Genomic DNA, 18,944 nt, shown 5'->3' with positions numbered 1-18,944 from the left:
GAAGCCTCCGGCAAAATTAATCCGGCATCTTCCGCTTACTTAGGGACTGTTGGAACTTGGGGATCCAGTGAAATATGGATGTCATCTCCCTCGACATGCCATCAATTAAGCACTATGTTTACAGCTTTAGATGTGTCACTTATAAACCATCGACAACATGTGTTTAAGTTTAATTAGTTTCACTTATGCCAAAAGACCTGTCTACATTAAATGCATTAAAGTGCTTGGTGTGCGACTCCCCTGGCTAGGTTTGACAGCTCCCCAGGGAGCCACGCCGCACAGTTTGGGAACCACTGGCGTAACCACATCTTTTCTTGCATACACAAAGGAGGCTAAATGTGCACTATAGACTTACTTGATGTTTATTTGACATCCCAATCTCCCTGAGACAGACTCTTTCTGAGGTTCACGATCAGCAAACAAACATTAGCAATACAAACAAGTTGCTTACCTTTGGTAATGCTCTCTCTGGTGGATACTATGTCTTCGCATTGTCCTCACCTTTAGAATATCCCCAGGCGCCAGACTGGATCAGGAAGCTTTAAACAATATTGCTTCCATGTGCCGTTAGGTGGCGTAGTGCCAAACAGAAACGCATGTATGTCCCACCTCTTCATGATAGCGTCTTCTTTATTGACTTTGTACCCTCTGTGACACACACCTACAAAAAGAGGTACCAGTGTGCAGATCTCTAGTTTGGGGCTGATATAGATAGGGGATCATTCCCCAGAAGGGGAGGTGGGAGGTCATTGAGAAGTCTGCAGTTGGACCATCTACTAGAAACGACATTAAAAGAAGTAGCCATGTACCACTGTATACTGCAAAGTTATCATGCTATTCCATGGCCCAAAACTTTACTAAGGCCTAGCTGTATTATTGGATTGCGGTATCTCTGCATCACTTATGGTGTTGCATGGGCAATGCAATACTTAAATCAGATTAACAAAGGAAGGCAAGGCGTGACCCTTCATTGATTTTTAATTCTGGAGATGTGCAAGGCAGCGCAGCTGGCTGTTTTGCATTACTTTGCACACCATAATCTACACGCCACTGCATTTCATTCTACGCTATTCAATTGGACCCCACTCCAATGTATGTATGTATGCCACTCCATTATTCACCATTCCACTGTACACAACTCCACTCCACGCTATTACACTGTATACAACTCCACTCCACGCTTCTTCATTGTACACACCTCCACTGTATGCCACTCCGGTATACGGGTATGCAGGAAATGCTGTTCCACTTTGTGCCACTCCACTCTGTGCCACTCCACGCCATTCCACTCTTCCCCACTCCATTCTACGCTATTCCATTGTACTATTACACTCCACCACATCCTAGTGTATGCCACTCCAGTCTATACCACTGAAAGGACCGCTACTACACTATAAGCAATTACACTGTATGCCAATCCAGTCTATGCTTCTCCACTCCAAGCTATTCCACTTTATTCCATTCCACTGTACGCTTCTCCACTCTATTCTCCTCCACTCTACTCCAGTGTACTCTCCTCCACTCTATATAACGTCCCTCTATAAAACTCTACTCTATCCCCCTCTACTTTATCCCTGTACTCTCCACCGTCTGAAATTGCACTTGACTCTATGCCTGTGCACTCTATTGTACAACACTGACATTTTCCAGTATTGTGCGACCCAGCACTCCACTCTACTGTATGATGCGCCACTCCAATTTATAAGTTTCCTTGACTCTACGCCTCTTTAGTGTATGCCATTGTACCCTACTCCACTTTACACCATGCCACTCTGCTCCTCTACACTTCACCATACGGTGTTCCACTGTATGATACTCTACTTTACGGTAATCCACGCTACGCCACTACAGTGTTCGCCAATACAGTGTACACCACTCCACTTTACACCGCTCCATTGTATGACCCACTCCTCCACTATATATACTTCTACTCTATGTCTACCACACTTCATGGCACTCTACGCCATTCCACTCTACTCTGTCCCCCATACACTCCACTGTCCAACTCTATACACTTTTCTATATGGCACTCCACTCTAGTACAAGACCCCACTCCAATTTATAACTGTTTATTACCTACGGTACACCAGTACACTCCACTCCACGTGCCTCTACTACACACCAATACTTTCTTGTACTTTTACTCCACTCTACGTTAAACCGCTCAACTGTACGCCACTGTACGAGACTTTACCTCACTACTATTATTATTCGGCAATCCATTGTACGCAGCTCCACTGTTTCACACACTACTGTACTCTATGCAATTTCATAAGACTTTATTACACTGTATACCACTCTCCATCACTTTACTCGTGTGTTTACCCCTTCCCTCCACTGCACAATACTGTACTATACTGTGTCACTGTACAACACACTACTCCACTCTACTCCAGTCCACTATGGAACACTGTACACAACTCTTTGTATGCCACTGCGCCCCACTTAACGCCACTCTACTTTGACATAGTACTCCACTGTATTTCACTACTCCTCTGCATCCCACTTATCTCTGTGCCTCTCAATGCTATCGTACTCTAGAATACTGTGTACCAATCCACTGTACCGCACTCTACAACACTGTACTGTACACCACTCCACAAACATCAGCTAGACTGTATGCCGCAACTGTCACCTTCCAATACTGTAAGACTTAATTCCTATTCACTCTGCACCACTGTACTGCAGTGTGACACTCTGTGACACACCTCTCAACTTCTCTGTACAATATACCACTCCACTATATGACACAACACTCCCTTCCACAACACTCCCCTCCACTGTACTCTAAGAGACTCCACTCGACGATACTCTAACCTATGACATTAGTTCACTCTACTCCCCTCCACTCCTCTCTCACAGTCTACGACACCCTACTCTATTTTTTGGCGTGCCATTCCACTGTACAACTCGTTGCTCCATTCTACGATACTTGACTCCATTATATGAGACACCATGTCACTACACTATATAACTCTTTACAACATTGTACAATACTTAACTACACTATACTCTATTCCAATCAACAATACTCTGGTCTATGACATTAGACTTTATAAAACTCTCCTCCACTGTATGACTCGTCACATAACTCTCCACTTGCGGAACTGCACTCTACGATTTGAAACACTTTTTTTATTTATTTATTAAAAAAACATTGAAATTAAGTTAGTGTTTGGTTAGTGAGCTGAAAAGTGTGTGTAGCTAGGTCCTCTACCTATAATATTCGGAAAGTGGCGAAAAAATTGTGTGAGCTATTAATATAACTTTCAAAATATTCAAGTTTCTGTTTAAACTTGGTTCTAGTTGGAAAAACATATTTTCCCTATACATATCAAGTTTTAACCTTTAGTTTTTTTTCATAAGCAATCAGTAAAATGAAGCTTTGCTACTGAAATGAAGTGAACCTTTAGCAGCCAGGACAAAAATAATGTCCTTTATTCACGAGCATGCAATAGGATACTTAAAATTATCCTGCAGCACTGGTAGCGCATATTAACTAAAACATGGAGTCTGAAACAAATATTGGGAAAGATGAATATATCAACGGTAAACATCCAACAACTAGTTATTAAAGTGACTGCAATTTAGGCTTGCGTAGAGTGCAATTATTACAAAAAATATCATTAAAGGTACACTGTACAGCACCTAATAATGGAAAGAAATACCTTTCAAACAGCAGCAACAAGTAATGCCCAATGTATGAAAAACCCTTAAGATCCCATGTAGTAAATATTAGTAACAGAACTTAATTTGGATAACTGAATAATAATTTGTAATCCAGTGTTTCAAGTGGCTTTGTTCAAATTAAAGTTTATATATCACAATTAAAATTCAAAATGTGTTTTTCAGAAAAACACAAGGGTTGCTCATATCATAAAGAAAGTTTTGCAAAGAAAAGACATAGTGGATGTAATATTTACAATTAGCTGATCCAAAAGGTTTGAATGAAATATATTATAGTTCCATATTAGTGACTTTAAGGTATTTAACATTGTTGCATCAAAAAAAGGTACTCAAAAAAGGGGGAGCTGAGTCATGTGGCACAGCCAGTGATAATGGGCAGCAGACAGTATACCTTGTTTGTTGCCAGGAGACCCGAGTGCAGATTTGTAAGAAAGGCTAAGCACCTTATAGGGGTTTAAGACAGGATAGACATTGTCGTAGGGTTACATAACAACTATTGGGAGAAATGTTAATCCCTTTGCGTTTTTAGTATGTTGATGCCAGCTGTATGTTTGGGTTTAAGGTATAGTTATTAACTCCTGATATGGAATGTTGCTCATGCAAAATGTTGGGTCAAAGTTTATAAGTAGGCCTGTAATTATAACAGATGATGTATTACAGTTCAACATAGACATTCTAAATACAGATGTGTATGTTAGCAGGCTGCAATAACTGTGTTAGAAAGAAAGTCAAAGATTTACTGTTTATGGTGTTAAATTGATTTCTTTCTAGTGATTTCGAAACATTAAAGGAGAACACAATTTAAGTAAGGAAAGTTGTTGTAGAAATGAGTAGCAAAAGTATTTATTGTTGTCCCACCGGGGGAAGTGTTCTAGCCCTAGACACAACCATGATGTGAATAATTACCGGTAGAGCTTTTCTCTCCAGAAGTTTTTCTTTTTCTTTCTCAACTGAATAATTTAAAATGCAAAATCAGCTTTCTTTGTGAGCCTGCCCGCTCTTCTGGCAAATAATTTTTAGGGTTTGCAAGTTAGCAAACGGTCTCAGTACCAACCATATATGAACAATAAGATTTACTGGACAGCAATGCAGAAATAGTATTGAAGAAAAACAAACTGGGCAGAAAGGTGGTAGTCTCATGTAAGAATGGGGCACCATTATATTCGCATTATATCTGTTAGGCAATAGGTCATCTTGAAATAGGCCATTTGAAAGCTTTGCAGCATGATGAAGAGGTGTGAGGCAGAAAGTTCTGATAGTGCATTTATAGTTCTTCCTGAAATACAGTGTTCCATGTTACCATCCCAGTAATGTATACACATGAAAGTTATTTTGAATGCAGATATTTTGAAGTTTGCAAAATTTCCAAATCACAATTCTGTCTAGCTGTTATTCTGTAGCTGCTGTTAGTATAAGTTTAAAAAGTGGGTTTTAAGAGTAAATATATTTCAGTCACATACTGATCAGTGGTAGTGGATGTGACTATTGTAAGCTACAAAGCTCCTATTCATGGACAAAGTTTTAAAGAAAAGCTCTTCATCATTAGTTTTACAACTGGTGTTTTACATGTTGTTTTCATTTGATTGTTAACATTTTTCTCATTGTTAATTTGCATTACTCATACTGTTCAGCCTCTTGATTATTTCCAAATTGTACATTTTCTCTCCTGTTTGGAAGTTCCAACAAATAAAATGTGCATGCAGTAAGTGAAACCCTTTGTTGTTAAATGGTAATTACTGAATGTATTCTCTTTTTTCAGTGGACCCAAGAGTAACGTATGAGAACAAGAATGAGAAGGAAAGGATACAAAATTGGACAAAAGAAGTATTTGGTGAAGGGCCTCAGCCAAAACTTGAATTTGCCCAGTACAAGGTACACCTTACTGCTGACTATTTTAGAGCAGTGTAGCTCTATAGAAATGTCTTTGTGCTGCTACATAGCAACAGTTCAGATTGTAGTATTGAGTTTGTGATACTACTGGCCACATCTGCGGTAGAACTGCAGATGATCTAGCAGAACCCCAAGTTGAACCCCTGAATTGGTACACTCAAAGATTATTTAAAATTGCATAGACTCTATTATGTTCCACTATTTGTGAGAAAGTGCCCTCTTTCTTGCATGGTATGCCCCCACTTTTTGCTGAATTGCTGATGTTCTTTGAGTGTGCCCTGGGTTTCTGCTAATAGGGTTCCCAGGGCCTATGTTCCTTCCCTAAAACTGCATTGAAGACTAAACCCAATTGGCATATCTGACCACAGGTCAGCCCCTGGTAAATGGTACCACAGGTACCCAGGGCACTGTGACCAGAGAAGGCCTTTAAGGGCTGCAGCACTTAGTGTGCCACCTTTAGAGGTCTGGTACCCTGACACACAAACACTGCTTTTGCAGGCTGCATGTCTTGGTGCAGAACAAAGTGAAGAGTCGACATGGCACACATCCCTGCGTGCCATGCCCACAAACCACTGCACTGGCATAGATCCGTCACCCCTCTAGCTGGGTGCACTATACCAGTGGTGAGGGCGCAGGTGCAGGAGCTCCAGACCCCTACAGTGGCTAAGTCCCTTCTTAGATTACTTCCAAATGGAAAATGAACCAGCGCTCTCCTGAAGTATCTTATCTGGTATTTAAGTAAACCAGAGTTTTGATATGTTCATAGGTGCTGATTTGGTGAATCCTCCTGAGTATAAAGATGAATTAATAGATAATGTGCACTGTCCCCTGATGGAGGGAGCGTCTCAAAGTCTCATTCAAATAGTTAAATTCAATAAATTTCAAATCTTGAAAGTTTCAAATGTTTTTATTCTTCTTAATTTCTTTTTTCTTTCAATTTGTTCATGAATTATTTCCTTCAGCTTTTATACATACAATTCTTTTATTCTGCCCAATACATGTATGTATGTATGTATGTATGTATGTATTGGCATTTATATAGCGCACTACTTACCCGTAGGGTCCCAAGGCGCTTCGACCGCTGCGAAACCCTTCCTGGCTTCCCTGAGAGATGGTCCCTTAATGGGTATCTCCAGGGTGAGACCAGGCATCCCCGGCGGTCTGGTGGGGCCGTTAGTGAAGATGAGGCAAGCTAATGCCCAGAGTTGCCGAGTGTGATCGCTGATCAGAGTGGGCACCGAGGCGAGAGAATTATCGAGTCTGCTGACCCTGGTCCAGAAACCTGCCGCGCCGGGAATCGAACCCTGGTCCCGGGCCGTCCTCTGCTCACGGGTCTGCCGCCTCTAACGGTGCTCTTCGTCAGGGCACTTTTTGGGACTTTTAAAGTTTGTCAGTATTCATTTCAATACGTGGTGATGCGCGAGCGTTTCACACCCGTGTTATACAGCGTATTAAAGATTAACACGCTTCGCTTCTCTCCATGAGCAGGATAAACAAGTGAGAAAGAGAGGTCTGCCCACCTCTGCCAACTCCACCCCTCAGGTGGGGGAGGTGAGGTGAAGCACAACTCTCAGTCCACGCCATCTTGAAGATGTTGACTCAGCCAACCAGGGACAGGCACATGCCCTCATCCCACTGGAGGGTGGCATAATAGGGTTTGTACCCACCCCAGGGAAGGTCCCCATTGGTCCCTGCCTTTTATCTACCAGTTACGCCCCATAATCTAGTATTTAGGGACACCCCTGAACCTTGCTTCCTGAGATCCAGACAAGAAACAAGAAGAAAAAAGGAACAAACAGCCTTGCAGCAGCAGACAAGAGGAAGACGCCCACTGACTTGTCCCCAGCCCCACCAGCCTGTCTCCCCCTCTAACCTGCTCCTGCGAAATTCTAGTATGTCCTGCAGCCAGTAACCTCAAATACCCTGAAGGACCTGCCTGCCTTCACTTGCGACCCCTGACCTGCCTCAAGCCTCCATTAGACGCCTGCAGTCTAAATCCAGAAGGCCCCTCCTAACCTCGACCAAGAGCTGGTAAGAAGATCCAACCCCAAAAGGCACCCCTGCACCAAACGCCGCTCAGCCTTGTGTGCCTTAACCAACGGTGCCTAACCAACCCCCAACTTTCCAAATTTCCTCTCAAAGTGGTGGTCGCACCCAAAACTCCTTCGTCTCCCTGCCTGCAGTGCCTTTGCAAACCGGAGGTTCTCCATTGGAAACAGGGCATCCAACATCGAAACAGCACCCTGCAACCGGCCATCCTAGTGCCACTTGGTGCTAATTTGTTTCCCAATTTGCCATGAGATAAAGTCCAGGAGCTTTGCTCCCACAACCCAGTGGCCTGCTTGCCAGCAGCCACCAATCGGAGGCCTCCTTCCTCCATTGGATAGCATTGGGCCTCAACACTCTGCACTTGGCCGCCCTAGTGCCGCTGAGGGTGTAACAAGAGTGTATCACTGACCCTGGGGGAACCCCTGAGTCTACCCCCAGAACCTCAACTGAATACTTACCTAAAAACCGATAACCATATTTTCCTTCATAGGATAACATAGACACTTTTTCCTGAAAAAGTTGCCAAGTGTGGAGTTTTGAAACCTAAAGAAATTCTTTAAAATTGTTAGATTGAACAAAAATGCTTTTACTCACCTGTTTACAGGAAATGTCCCAGTGCTACATCCAGGCATACAGCACTGAGTAAGAAAAGTAATCCAAAAATAACTTATCTGCTATTTTACTGAAAATCCCATTCAAGTCTATGTACTGTATTTACAAGGGATTGCATTTCTCTGAAACAATACTGTAAGTCAAACCATAGTAGATTTGCAATGGCAATTGAACTGTTTTACAATCAGCATTTACTACTGTAAATTATGTATTGCTTACCTGTGCCATGATTGCTTGGTTCTAGACATATGATAACTAAAAGTATATTTTTATTCAAAAAACAATTGGTCTGAAGTTCATTCTTTGAGTGTGTGAATTCATTTGCTGACTGAGTGTGTACAACAAATGCTTAACACTGACCTCTGATACTGCCTTACTGCTCGACCACACTACAACAAATAGAGAGTACGGTTCTATCTAATTTTACCTCTGCCTACCTTTGGGGTTCCACTGGACTCTGTGCACACTATACCTCACTCTTTGGCATAGTATATACAGAGCCAGCGTCCTACAGTGGGTCCCTTAGGGTGGAACAAGACATGATGCAGCCCTTAGAGATCCTTTTTTGTGCCCATGCCTTGGGTACCAGGGGTACCATTTACTAGAGATTTAGAGGTGCTAAAGGTCTTGCCAATTGATTTGGGAATTTGTTTTAATTCTTGTTTTTCCTCCTTGTTCTCAGTTGTTGGTTTTCTAGTGCCTTTATTTGTATAATTTATTTAAGATGGAAGTATTTGCGCTGCTATTTTTAAAGGTTGTACTTTTATTGGATTAATAAGTTCTGTTCTTGGTGATGTCTGTAATTTTTGCTTAAAGGAGTCCAACTGTCACAGTTGGTCCTTTGCTTGATTGATTTTAGGGAAAGATAGATTCCTTCAATAGATTTATATTTTATCCATGTCTTTCAGGGCAGTCATTTGTTCTGTTATCACTGAATATCGAATTAAGGAATCAGCAATTTTCTTCCAAGTTATTCTTAATTTCAGCTCATTGCCGTTAATACAGGTTAAGACGACAATGTTTTATCTATCGCCTTCCACGTTCTTGTAATATGACTTTTGGTGTTTGTTGTAGTTCTCATTGTGATCCATACCTTTTTCTATTTCTTGTAAAAGGCCTGATCAAGTTGGAATCTTTTCTACCATAAATTGATTCCGAATTGAAAATTATACCTTGTTCTGTCTATGGTGAGTTTTATTTGGAACACTGTAGTTTTTTTGTTAGCATTATGTAGAAGCTTGGCATTATCAAATCAAACTTTTCAGCTCTTGATACCTTTGTCGAGACTTGATTGGACAATCTGTCACCTCGGTTACCATGTTTGTAAAAGAGAAATAAAACACTATTGTACTTTGTTTCAATGTTATGTTTTCGTTAGCGGTTTTTTTTTAGTTTTTTTTTTTTTAGAAGAAGTGTTACTTCACAGTTTTGCAGCGTGAATCTTTCTGGATTCAATATTCTGTGCATTATTCCGCGGTCTAGTGGTTGGGTCTGGGATCGTAGTATTTATTCGCTCTCTTTTGTTTTTGTAGCCCAGGTGGCCGTCGACGTCCCACCATTTAGTGTCCTCCCGTGACGTTGGCGTACTTCCTCCCGAAGCTCCCACCTTTGGGTGCCATCTTCAGATTCTTTTTTCCGCCAAGCAGAAAACCACCGAAAAGTTGGAGGGTACATCTCGAAATCAAGAATGCAGAGTCGGGACGACGAAGGAGGAGAGGAAGATCAGAAACTTCGACGTCCAACGAAGAATGCGCATACAGGGGGCCCCCTGAGCGCAGGAATGGACAAAACACCTTTCAAATGTTGCCGTAATTGCCACCACAAGTACGCGCAGAAGGACCAGCACCCGGTTTGCAACCTCTGCCTGCCTATCGACTACGAAAGCAAGGATTGCACAGCCTGCTCGGCATTCACCCCGAAGACCCTCAGAGTAAGGGAAAGACAGCGGAGAGCGAACTACACCATGCAGGGCCAAGGACAACCTCTGTCTCTCCAGGACTTGGGCCTCTCCAGTGGAGAAGAGGACCACATCGCCGAGGGACCAAAGGACTACACAGTCGTAGAGACCGATATGAAGTCAACAAAGGAGGTGAGAGACGTCGACCCCTAAAACCCCAACAGACTCTCGAAAATCAGAGTCAAAGTCCTCGAAAGGAGCACTGGAGCCGAAGCAATCGACAGCAACAGCTGCGTCCAAGGACAAACAGCCCAGCGTACTTAGATAAGGACCCCCAACCGGCAAAACCCAAGACAAACCTAGTTCGTCAAAGCACGCCCCCGAAAAGGCACGCTCGACGCTGAAGGCGACTTTGACGACAACAACGAAGAGAATCGCCGAAACACTCGACGCTGAACAATCTGCCGAAATGGAGAGGAAAAAGAGAAGGCTGAGGCCGAAATGGACAGTATCCTCCAGAGAAAGAAGGATTTCGTCGAACGGATGAGCAGATACACCATCCCTTCGAAGCCCCCGACGGTTGTCGAAGTAGAAGTCAAAGACGAGTTTGACGCCGCAGAAAACTCTGGAGCCTGCAGATCGGCAGGACGTTGAGGGCCTATATCACTACGAATGAGAAGGCGAGGAAGACCAACAAACGAATTTGGGGTCGGCATACTCGGTGGTGCAGGACCTGGATTGGCAGTACCTTGACGCAGAAAGCCCGGAAGAGGCCGTAGAAACATATCCCTCAAGGCCTTTGCCACCAGACTACATTGGCATCTATAACAGGGTCATAAAGATTGCTGCAGCAACATATGGGGTGAAATTAGAGGAAGAGAAACAGAAAGCTTGCTTCCTCTTAGAGACCTTGCTCCCCACTCAAACTAGGAGCCAATTCCTGCCCATACTTCCAAGTGTCCTGGACCAGGGCAGGGAAGCCTTCAAGGAGCCATCAACCTGCAGGTCTTTCACCCCTAGAACAAAGAAAAAATGTAAACATTCCTCTAAGGACCCAGCATATATCCAGGGATCCGTACAGCTGACTCAATTATTACAGCAACAGCCAGAAAGAGGGCCAACATTCCCACAAACTCAGGGCCACCTCCAGACAATGAGAGTAAGAGATAGACCTCACAGGAAGGAAAATAGAGAGGAATGCAACTATTCACTGGCGCATTGCAAACTCCAATGCCCTACTAAAAAGACATACGTACCAACATTGGGAGTAGGTCGGTCAGCTGCTCAAACCCCTTCCAGAACAATACCAGCCAAGAGCAATACACCTGGTGGAGGAAAGCAAGAACATGGCAAGCTCCTGCTTGAAATCAACCCTGGATGTGGATTGGAATAACAGAGGAGGCATGCCTGGCTTAGGATTTCAGGTTTCAAGCCGGAGGTCCAGAATGATATTCTAAACACACCCTTCAATGGGGAAACACTGTTCGGAACACCAGTTGATGAGAAACTGACACAGCTCAAAAAGGAGAATGAAACTGCGAGGTCCATGGGAGCGCTGCAATTCAGGGGCATGAGAAGGGGCACCGACTCAAGAAGACCAAATGCCAGAGGAGGAAACCACCCGGGAACGTCCCACCAGACCTTCCAGCAAACCTACCAGGGCAACAACCAAGTGCAGCAAGGTCAGCAACAGCAAACCTAGCAGTACCAACCTAGGGGCCAGTCTTTTCGTGGGCGATCAAATGGACGGGGACAGACAAGATGAGGGGGCCAGCAACCCACCTCAAAGTGACTCCGCTGCACCATACGTGCCCACCCACACAACACCTCTATGGGGGCGGCACAACAAAAGGCTCAAAAAGCAATTGCACACGCACAAAAGAGAAATGAGCGAACATGTAGCACCGGTAGGAGGCAGACTAAAATACTACTTCCAGGAGTGGAAGAAAATAACAGACAAATGGATACTGAACATGATACAGTTCGGATACTAGAAAGGAAGCCACCAAACAGGAGGCCAAACAAGAAGACACACTCTGCAAAAGAACTTGTGCTCCTCCTGCAGGAAGCACAAGAACTCCTCCACAAGAGGCTATAGAAACAGTGCCGTTCAAAGAAAGAAACAAGGGAGTGTACTCAAACTACTTCCTCGTTCCAAAGGCGGACGAAACGTTAAGACCCATCCTGAACCTACGGTTCCTAAACCAATACATCAGGACTCAAAAATTCAAAATGACGTCCCTACAGGTTATTCCTCAAATAAGGGAGTGGGATTTTATGTCCACCATAGACCTCAAGGACGCCTACCTACACATTCCCATGAACAGACAACACAAACATCTACTGATATTTGCCATCAACAAAGCGCACTAACAGTTCACAGCCCTGGCCTTAGGACTAAAATTTGCACCAAGGGTCTTCACAAAATGCCGCACAGCTGTAGCGGCGCAAATATTGAGGGAGGGAATTCATGTATACCCCTACCTCAACGACCTGTTGATAAAGGCAAGTTCCTACAAACAATGCCAACTGCATGCACAGCGGGTCACACAGACGCTGACAGAACTGGGATTTTCAATACACTGGGGGAAATCCTCATTGGAACCTGAACAGGTGACAATCTTCCTGGGCGCACAAACAAACACCATCCAGAGCAGGGTGTTCCCCAGCGAGAAAAGAAAACTTGCCCTGCTGAAGGAGACACATCAATACTGGAAGGGGCAAGCTCTGATAGTGAGGACAGCGAGCAAGCTCAAGGGGATGATGGCGTCCTGCATACACCTAGTCCCTGATATACGACTCCACATGAGACCATTCCAGGAATGGCTCCAACAACAATGGTCAAAAGCAACAGGGATTTTGGAAGATCTAGTGGTTGTAACGCACACAATGCAAGAGAAGATAGCGTGGTGGAACAGAGAGAACATAAGGAGGAAGCTACTTACACCACTAACTCCAACAGTGACCCTTACCACAAACGCATCCCAGATGGGATGGGGAGCGCACATGAACCAGCTCAAGGTGAGGGGTCTGTGGACACCAACAGATGCCATCAGACACATCAACTACCTGGAACTGAAGACTGTGTTCCTTGCCCTAAAAGCCTTCCAGAAACAACTGTACAGGCAGAGAGTGTTGATACAAACCGACAACACCACAACCATGTTCTACATGAACAAATAGGGAGGAACACAACCAGTAGCGCTATCCAACTTAGCGCAGGAAATATGGAATTGGGCCATCCCATTACAAATAGACCTCCTGGCAATATGCCTACCAGGAAAGGACAACGTGGAGGCACACAGGCTCAGCAAACAGACATCGACATCCCACGAGTGGGAGCTCAATACACAGGAAACACAAAAACTATTCAAGAAGTGGGGGACCCCAAGAATAGACCGGTTTGCAACACACCAGAATGCAAAATGCCAATACTTCGCATCCAGACAGCCAGGGGAGCTATCCCAGGGAAATGCCCTATAGATAAACAGGTCGAAGACATTTGCCTACGCTTTCCCCCCGATACCACTGATACAGAGTGCTCAGCAAATGCAGAACCAGCAACATGACATTGATACTGGTGGCACCACAGTGGGCCAGACAGTCCTGGTTCTCGCAAATAGTGGAGATCACACAGGGTCCACCACACAACTTTGCAAAAAGAAGAGACTTGCTCTCCATGCAAAACGGGGAGGTGCTTCACCCAGAACCAGAGAGCCTCTGCCTAGCAGCCTGGCTCCTGAAGACGTAGAGTTTGCACACGTAAAACTCCCAGAGAGCACACTGCGGGTGCTGCGGGAGGCATGGAGGCCTACCACACGGAAGTGCTATGTAGCAAAATGGAAACGGTTCACACAATGGTGCATCAGGGAAAAGCTCCACAAGAAAATCACCAATGAATCTAGTGCTAAAATATTTAACATACTTGCTAAAACAAACATAAGCTGTACCTTGCTAAGAGTACACCTAGTAGCAATAGTAGCCTACACAAGAGGGGAGACTAGGAAAAGCTTGTTTACATCCCATGTGGTACACAAATTCCTGGAAGGGGCGAAGAGAATCGCCCCCAAAAAAGATGCCACCGCTGGTATGGAACCTTAATATAGTCCTAATAGAACCTATGAAGGCACCTTTTGAACCCATCCAAAAGGCCTCACTACAGATGCTCACAATAAAGCCAGCCTTTTTGGTAGCAATCATCTTGCTACGCAGGGTAAGCGAGCTGCAAGCGCTAACACTACAAGAACCATACATTCAAATTCACAATGACAGGGTGGTAATAAAAACAGACCCACACTTTTTGCCAAAGGTGGTGTCAAGGTTCCACATTAACCAAACAATACAGATACCAAGTTTCATCCAGAAACCATCCACAAGCGCCGAGAGAGCACTGCACACTCTAGACGCTAGAAGGGCAGTAATGCATTACATTGAAAGAACTAAAGATCACAGGAAAACAAAACAGTTCTTTATGTCTTTCGCAAGCAATTTCCTGGGAAGACCAGCAACAAAAAAGGCACCATTGCACGATGGATCGCACAGACTATCCAGATCTGCCAGAAGCAGGCAGGCCAAGAACTACTAGAAGGGGCACAAGCCCACTCTACCAGGAAAAAAGGAGCAACAATAGCCTTCCTGGCTAACACACCCATCCAAGACATTTGCATGGCGGCAACATGGGCTTCAGTGCACACGTTCACTAAGCACTACTGAGTGGATATACAGATAACCAAGGAAGCAAAAGAAGGACAAAAAGTGCTTCAACATATATTCAGCAACCAACGCTCATCTTCCACCTAGCCGCCACAAACTTAACAAACTGCTACAAAGTCTATGCACAGCATAGTGAATCCAGAAAGATTCACACTGCAAAACGTTTATTTTCTTACCCGTCGGTGTAGTTTTGCAGCTTAAAGACTTTCTGGATTCACTAGCGAACCCACCCACCTCCGAAAGAAAGAGATAGGAGGAAGAAAAAGAATAACAAGAAAAAAAATTATATTTCCTTAAAATGAAAAAGGACTTTAGAAGAATGGAAAAGGATAAACAAAGATGGCACAAAAACAAGAAAAAAGAATCCGAAGATGGCGCCCAAAGGTGGGAGCTTCCGGAGGAAGCACGCCAACGTCACGGGAGGGCACCAAATGGTGGGACGTCGCGCCCACCTGGGCTACAAAAAAGAGAAAAAACACTACGATTCCGGACCCAACCACTACACCCGCGGAATAATGCACAGCATAGTGAATCTAGAAAGTCTTCAAGCTGCAAAACGACACCGACAGGTAAGAAACTAATCATTTTGATGTTTTAGATTGGATATCGTTTTTTTTATTTTCCGGGTATGAAGCAGTTCCTTCACTGCAGGGCATTTTATTCCTGCACTGTAAGTCCTTTTGAGATCTTTGCAATCTAGTAATCAAGGTTTTTGTTGGCATGGTGTGGACGTCAATGTGATCATTAACATCTGAGTGCATGGGTTTAGGCTACTTTAAAGGGTCTGTTTCCTACATTGAGGGTGTTGTAAAAAAGGTCAGTGGATATTAAAAGGAGATGTTCTAGATCCACATTGCAGCTTAAACACTGGGACCTAAGAGGTAGAAAAGAGTTTTTCCAAAAGTTTTTGTGATGGGAAGTTTGGCTTCTCTTAAGAATTGTGATGTCTGTCATAAATAATTAGGCTTAAAAACAATGTTCAGGTACACTACACAATTGTTGCCGTAGGATGGATGCGGTTTGTAGATATTCTTGGCTTCGCGGAACGCTACCAAACTGCCCAAAATGCCCTTCTTTTTACTCAGTACCTGCTTACAACTTCTTAGCAGGATTCTGCCTTCTGGTGGTCCCTCCTAGCCCTTCTTTGATGTTCTCTGTATCTGATAGAGACATCTAGCCGCAGATTCCTTAACTTAGAATATCCCCAGGCGTCAGACTGGATCCGGATATTTTTGCAGCAGCACCTCTGCGCGCTGGGGGGCAGTGCCACACGACCCTGCCCTGACGTCGTCCACATACGTAACGTCAGCCAGGTCATATAAGTCCCTCCTGGCGCGCAGGTTTCTTCGGAGAAGCTTTTCCACTACACAACGTGGAGCCACCAACCAAAACTGCGAAAGTATGAGAATAGTGTGCAATGGATGAAAAATCAGTGAATAAAGAAAGAGAATGGTGCAATACACCATTATAGAAGCCAGAAGTAGACAGTCTTCATAGAAATGAAAGCCGTGAGAAAGAGCCCTGCAAGTAAAGCTAAGACCCCTCCCAAAGTGAAACAGGGGAGAATATCTCAACAGACAGAAATAGACTGTGATTATTATTCAGAACTGTGCCGTCCGGCAAGAGTAGAACACAGAAAGAACAGTGTACTGCATAAAGGCTGGAAAGACTGGCACTTCTCCCTTCAGTAATGGAGGTGTGAAACAGATCACAACCGATCCCCAAAGAGGACGACTTAAAGGAACCCAGGACCTTGAGTCAACAGAGAAGGCGGAAGGAGGTGAAGGCAATAGAAGAGGAAAAAGAGTCTCCTAGCGAAGGTGAACCAAGAAGGCACCATATTACATGTACATGAAGAAGTCCCTAGAGGGAATTAGCTGTACATGAGATTCAGAAAGGGACGCAACAATGTGATCTCCCCTAACAGAAAAGCAATGGCACCTAAAAGAGGCCAGTGGAGAACACCACTTAGCAATGTCCTTGCAGAACGGGGAGGCTGGGTGGGCGTTAAGGAATCTGCGGCTAGACAGCGTCTCTACCAGATACATCGTTACCGAAGGTAAGTAACTCGTACATCTGATAGACATCTAGCTGCAGATTCCTTAACTTAGAATAGATACCACAGCCATACCCCAGGAGGGAGCTGGGTTTGCAACAGGACAACAGAAAGTGTCAATCATCTAAGCCGGTAACCTGGTGACGGACAATGAGTAAGCGGTGGCGGAACAGCCAGACAGCACCCCGAGCAGCTCGGATGAGCAGAGATATTAGGATGCAAGACATCCCAAAAATGCCAGAATGGCACCGAACCACAACCGCATAAAAATTACCCCGGCACGCAGAGGTGCTGCTGCAAAAGATTTTCCGGTTCCAATCTGAAGCCTGGGGATATTCTAAGTTAAGGAATTTGCGGCTGGACAACGTCTCTACCAGATACATTGTTACCGAAGGTAAGTAACTCGTACTTCAGACGCTGCACTTCAAGAGGAAGACCATGTGCTGGAGACCTTGAAGACAAACAGTCTACATTAGTGATAGTATGCCAAACATTGTTGATGTAGAGGTTTCAGCAATGCAAGGAGAATTTTTGATTCTGGTTCAGTTTGTTTAAATATACTATATTTCATTGCTTGGCTTGTCATATCTGTCATTTAAAAAAAAAAATCTCTATTCAAAAACAGTTCTTATTGGATTCCCTGTTTTCAAAAATACATTTGAAGGTGAAACCAGTAACTAAGAGATATCAAATTTATTTCTGGACTGATCAACAATCTCAGCCCGTTTGATCATGTCACGCATTACTTTCTTCAGTATTCTCCTAGTTCGAGGCATGTGGGCTGCTGAATTCATATCTGTGCATAGATCGCCACCTAGTGTTGGGTCCGGATGATTGCACATTGTTGTCCTGGAAGAGTCTTCGAAGTATCACGAGATAGGTGGCTCCTCCCCTGGACTACAGTGCGCATGGGCATCGCCTCCATCCCCAGATTGTTTTTTTCCGCCATTGGGTTCGGATGTGTTTCGGTTCCCTCTGTCGGAACCGATAGTTGTTCAACTTCTACTCGAGACCAAAAGGTCTTTAGGCTGGGCGTCGGTATAGTTGCGTTCGGGTTTCTTTCTGACTCTCAGCCCCAATCTCTTGCTGCCCTTCCACGTGCTTTCGGCGCGGACGGGCCTACACTACACTCTTGCTATGGAGCGGACTCCGTTCAAGAAGTGCCCGGTGTGTAACTCTAAATACTCACACCTCGATGTGCACCCGGTGTGCAATACCTGCTTGTCACCGGATCACCGCGAAGACGCCTGCATGGCGTGCTCGAAGTTCCGGAGCAAGAAGACTTTAAAGATTCGTCGAGCCCATAGGCTCCAGGCTAAGTTATCAGCTGCGGCGCCCCCACCAGATGACATTTTTCAAGAATCTGTCGAGGACGAAGGCGACGAGCAAGGTTCGGACTCTAATCCCGCATCCGAAGGGGAGACCTATGACGCGGGTGAGGAGAACTTTGCCGAAGTCACCGACGAGGTAGGGGACGACGATCAGACTTTTACCACGATGGGAGATAGCTCGGAGGAGGAGCATCCCCAAACAGACTCAGGGGTTAGTCCCCTTCATACGGTCCAGGTCGAGGGATCGCCTTCGGGCCTTACCCAAGATCTAACTATGAGTCCTACGTCCCCGCCTTTGGGCCCGGTCACGGACATTTGTGAACCATCGCTTACTTCGAAGAAAACGAAAGTGAAGCCAACTGGTCCCGCACCCTCGGATGCGAAACCGAAAGCGAAAGTTGAGATGGTCAAGAAAGTTCTGGAGGCGTCAACTTCCAAGAAAGTCAAAATGGCCGACTCTAAGAGCCACGCCAAAATGGCCGACCCGAAGCCCTCGGGGTCGGTGCCGAAGGCGAAATCGTCCGACGCGTCTGCGTCGGCATCGAAAGGGGTCGCGGACCCGAAAAAGGCTCCGAGGAAGCGGCAGGGCGACGACGCTCATGGCCATGGGGCGTCGGCTCCGAAGAAGGTGGCTGCCGGCGATCAGGCTCTCGACGACGGAGGGTCGGTCGGACCGGTCAAGCCCTCACCGGCCTTGACGATGAAGTTA

At 44.9% G+C, this 18,944-nt stretch overlaps 1 protein-coding gene across 1 annotated transcript in view; it reads left to right on the top strand.

Moving 5' to 3' along the window:
• Positions 1 to 18,944, top strand: part of CENPN (centromere protein N) — a 334,623-nt gene that overhangs the window by 253,393 nt on the left and 62,286 nt on the right. Inside the window, exon 10 of the mRNA XM_086945091.1 lies at positions 5,447 to 5,559. Coding sequence (XP_086801217.1) covers positions 5,447 to 5,559 — 113 coding nt within the window. The remainder of the gene's footprint in view (positions 1 to 5,446; positions 5,560 to 18,944) is intronic.

Source organism: Lissotriton vulgaris, chromosome 12, assembly GCF_964263255.1.
Source record: "Lissotriton vulgaris chromosome 12, aLisVul1.2, whole genome shotgun sequence".
Classification (NCBI taxonomy): Eukaryota; Metazoa; Chordata; class Amphibia; order Caudata; family Salamandridae; genus Lissotriton; species Lissotriton vulgaris.
The sequence above is the reverse complement of the archived record's forward strand: the minus strand, read 5'-3'. Positions and strand labels throughout refer to the sequence as shown.